Source organism: Phoxinus phoxinus (assembly GCF_949152265.1).
Source record: "Phoxinus phoxinus genome assembly, chromosome: 15".
Classification (NCBI taxonomy): Eukaryota; Metazoa; Chordata; class Actinopteri; order Cypriniformes; family Leuciscidae; genus Phoxinus; species Phoxinus phoxinus.
In genome coordinates this window covers 19,426,700-19,429,982 of record NC_136890.1, presented here as the reverse complement: position 1 = coordinate 19,429,982, position 3,283 = coordinate 19,426,700, and the positions used below count along the sequence as shown (strand labels likewise).

General features: G+C 37.6%; 1 protein-coding gene across 1 annotated transcript; it reads left to right on the top strand.

Annotated features, from left to right (window-relative positions):
* The first annotated feature begins 558 nt into the window (after positions 1–558).
* Positions 559–3,283, top strand: ocstamp (osteoclast stimulatory transmembrane protein). The gene is made up of 3 exons (XM_079638134.1): positions 559–765; positions 1,236–2,232; positions 2,706–3,283. Exons 1-3 carry the CDS (start codon positions 719–721, stop codon positions 3,138–3,140), a joined length of 1,479 nt encoding a protein of 492 aa, XP_079494260.1. The 5' UTR covers positions 559–718; the 3' UTR covers positions 3,141–3,283.

The following is a 3,283-nucleotide window of genomic DNA, read 5'->3' as shown; positions in this document are numbered from 1 at the left end:
TCAATGAAAATCTCAAAAAATTTAATAAATAATCTTCTGCATATGTTTTAGATTTGTTGTATTAATGTCAAATGTATTAATGTAAATTTTATTGTATTTATGTAAAGTATGCAATTAATTCATAATTATGTATCATTTCTATGTTTATAATCTTGTGTTCATCATCCATAAATCGGAATCCTAATTAAAACTTGGATCCAACAAAATTGTCGAGTTGTTTACACAATTTTTTTTTACAGACTTAACACTCAAATCCATAGAAAGAAAATATGAAAATTGCCAGTACATAAGAAAATATAGTGGGATTGTGGGACCAACCAAAAAGGTTTTTTTAGAACACTATGGGAACACAGTTTTAATACACGTTACATGAAAACTATTTGAAACCAACAAGCACAGCACTTACAGACTTCCTTTTTAAAATGTTGTTTTTATCTTCCTTTTAAGGTTCATTAAAAGAGTGTCATGTGATGTGATAGGCGTTGTGGTGTCATCTGTGATTGGGTCTCATGTGAATTTGAGCAACAATGAGTCAGTGTACATGTGTGTTCAGCATCCAGCTCAGAGTCATAGGATTGGGTGTAGCCTACAGTATATATATGGGTGTATTTGGTGCCAAGCTCAATATGAGCGGACCAGTTTTGCTTTGATGATGACTGACCTTTTAATGTTAAGATAAATCCATGATCTTCTTCAAGCCTCCTTTTAACCGACAATAATGATGCCCTTAAGAAAACGCCGAAGTCTCTCTTCGTTTTCCCTCAGGTATGTCAATATTTTCTGTCACACTTAGTGTGTAATATAGGCTACAGTATTATTGCACTACATTTAGTTACATACGTGTAGATGTTGATTTTGCTATAGCAATTCATTAAAATACCGTGTAACATGTCTAAAGCTGTGAAATGAGTATCAAAGTTGCTACTTTGTCTTTATTTTTGAATTATTATATCCAGTACCGCTTTAATCAGAAATTTCCAAGCAAAATTAGTATTCTTTCTGCATACCATTCCATAAAAATCGTTTACACCACCTTCAGGCTATACCGACTCTTTCTCATATAGAGACAAATATTTTCCCGTCGTCTAATTTCTCATCTCTTTTCCTATTCCTATTCGTGTGTGTGTGTGTGTGTGTGTGTGTGTGTGTGTGTGTGTGTGTGTGTGTGTGTGTGTGTGTGTGTGTGTGTGTGTGTGTGTGTGTGTGTGTGTGTGTGTGTGTGTGTGTGTGTATAGAGCCTCAGTGAGGAGCGTTATGGAGATGCTCTGGTTGTGCTACTCTTCCCCAACTCCTCAGAGTTCAGGTCATCTGCTCGCTCTACTGGTTCTCTGTCTCTTAATGGCTGCTGTGACTGCCTCACTACTTCTCCACTGGCTCACAGACCTTTTGAAATATGACATCCAGACGGCATTTGTTGCAGTTGGTATCTATGCCACAGCTGTGTTTATCCTGTCATCTCTCATCCATCCGTTCCGATGTGCCTTCACACTAATCTTCCCGACACTGTTTACCCGACAGGGCCGTAAACTGCTCTTGTCCGCATCTGTGATGATTGTAGTGCTCTACGTTCTACCCAACATGGCTGCCAACATTGCAACTCTAACACATGTTGTGAAATGTGCATCAGAAAAACTCTCTCAAAGTATTTTAAGCAGCTCAGAGCTCATCAACACCATCAAGAATGATTTAGTCAGGAGCTCAGTGCAAGAGATAGGCAGTATTTTCAGAACACTATGCGATTTTGATCACACCACAAATATCAATGTCTCAGAAGTGAAGGGACGGTTGCATTTCTTGAGTCAGCGAGTGCAGGAGGATTTCTCTGAAGTTAAAAGTCAAGTACAGGATCTGAAGCTGCTATTCAGCAGAATCTTTGCAGCTGTTTTTGTTCTGTATTTGTTGACAGAGTCTGTCATGTACCTTCGCTCTTATTTGACGTCTGTAAGATTTGACAACACGTATATCACAGGAGGGCTCAGGAGGAAAGCAGTCAAAAAAGGGATCGCGGTTGATGTAAAGGATGTGAAAAATGGTGTAAACTCCACCAGTTTCAGAATAACTAAAAGGGAACTTTTCAAATGTCTGGTTCCTGCCCTGGGGATCACTTTGTATCTGTTAATGACAGTCTTTTTGATAGTGCTGGACCATTTCTTGTATTACTTGGTGAACTCAGGTGGTCCTTGGATTTCAAACATGCCATCCACCAGCATCAGCATCAACGTCAACTTCAAGGTAATCCACTCCACCAGTTTCTCCTTAAAATATGAATAAACTGATGAAATATAATTCAAATAAAAAAGAATTTGTATTCCTTTTCAATTTCTACCAATGTAAATGTACAAAAATTGATGAAGTACTAAAGACACTATTGTGCATTGTTACTTATTGCATTTAGATATCCAGGCTCCTGCACAAAAGACATATTTTAAGATCTCTCGCATATATAGAGCTTTAGAAGATTTGAGCTTAGTCTGTCATGTTTATTCATTATTATGAGACATTAACTAATTTTGCGCATTAACATCTTGCATGTAATTTATAAGCTAAATTCAGTAAATATCACATTGTATGAATCCAAATTGAAGTAGGCCTACACGTTTCCCAAAATGAAAAGACTCCAATAAAGAAAGTAAGTATAATGTTCACTATTTTGAAAAACAATAACCCGTTTCTCTTCTCTTCCCCTTTATTTCTAATCATCTCAGGTTGGAACAACGGTGGAACTTTGTCAGTTATTTACCTCAAACTGTCGGTTAGAAATTGTCAACTTCAACAGACTTTACCCAGCCCTCATTCACTCTGATCCAAACTTGTGTGAGGCCCAATCCAGTAAGCTGAACCCAAGTGTAGTGATGGCGCTGGTGTTCCTCTATCTGTTCAGCTACACCCTTCTGCCGCTAGAGGTTTACGCTCGACGCCTTCGGAGGAAAGTAGCGGCTTCTTTTTTCCAGCAGCAGGAGGAGAGAAGGGTTGAATTCCTTATGAAGAAAATTCTAAGTAAACAGAAAGAAACACAAAATGTTTTCTTTATAGAAACCAAACATCAAAATGAATATGTCTCTGGGATGACAGATCAGTTACATAAATTATACTGCCCTACAAAACAAAAAGGCAGTAACTGCATTTTTGGTAAAAAATGAGTTATTGTCATTTTCATGACATTCAGGCATCCTTTATGTGACAAAACATCTTATCTCAAATGTGTGTCGTTTTGGAGAAAAATGGTAGTCGTTTGTACAGTAACTGCAAAAAGCCCTAGTGAAACAAAGCATGAGTAGCCTAC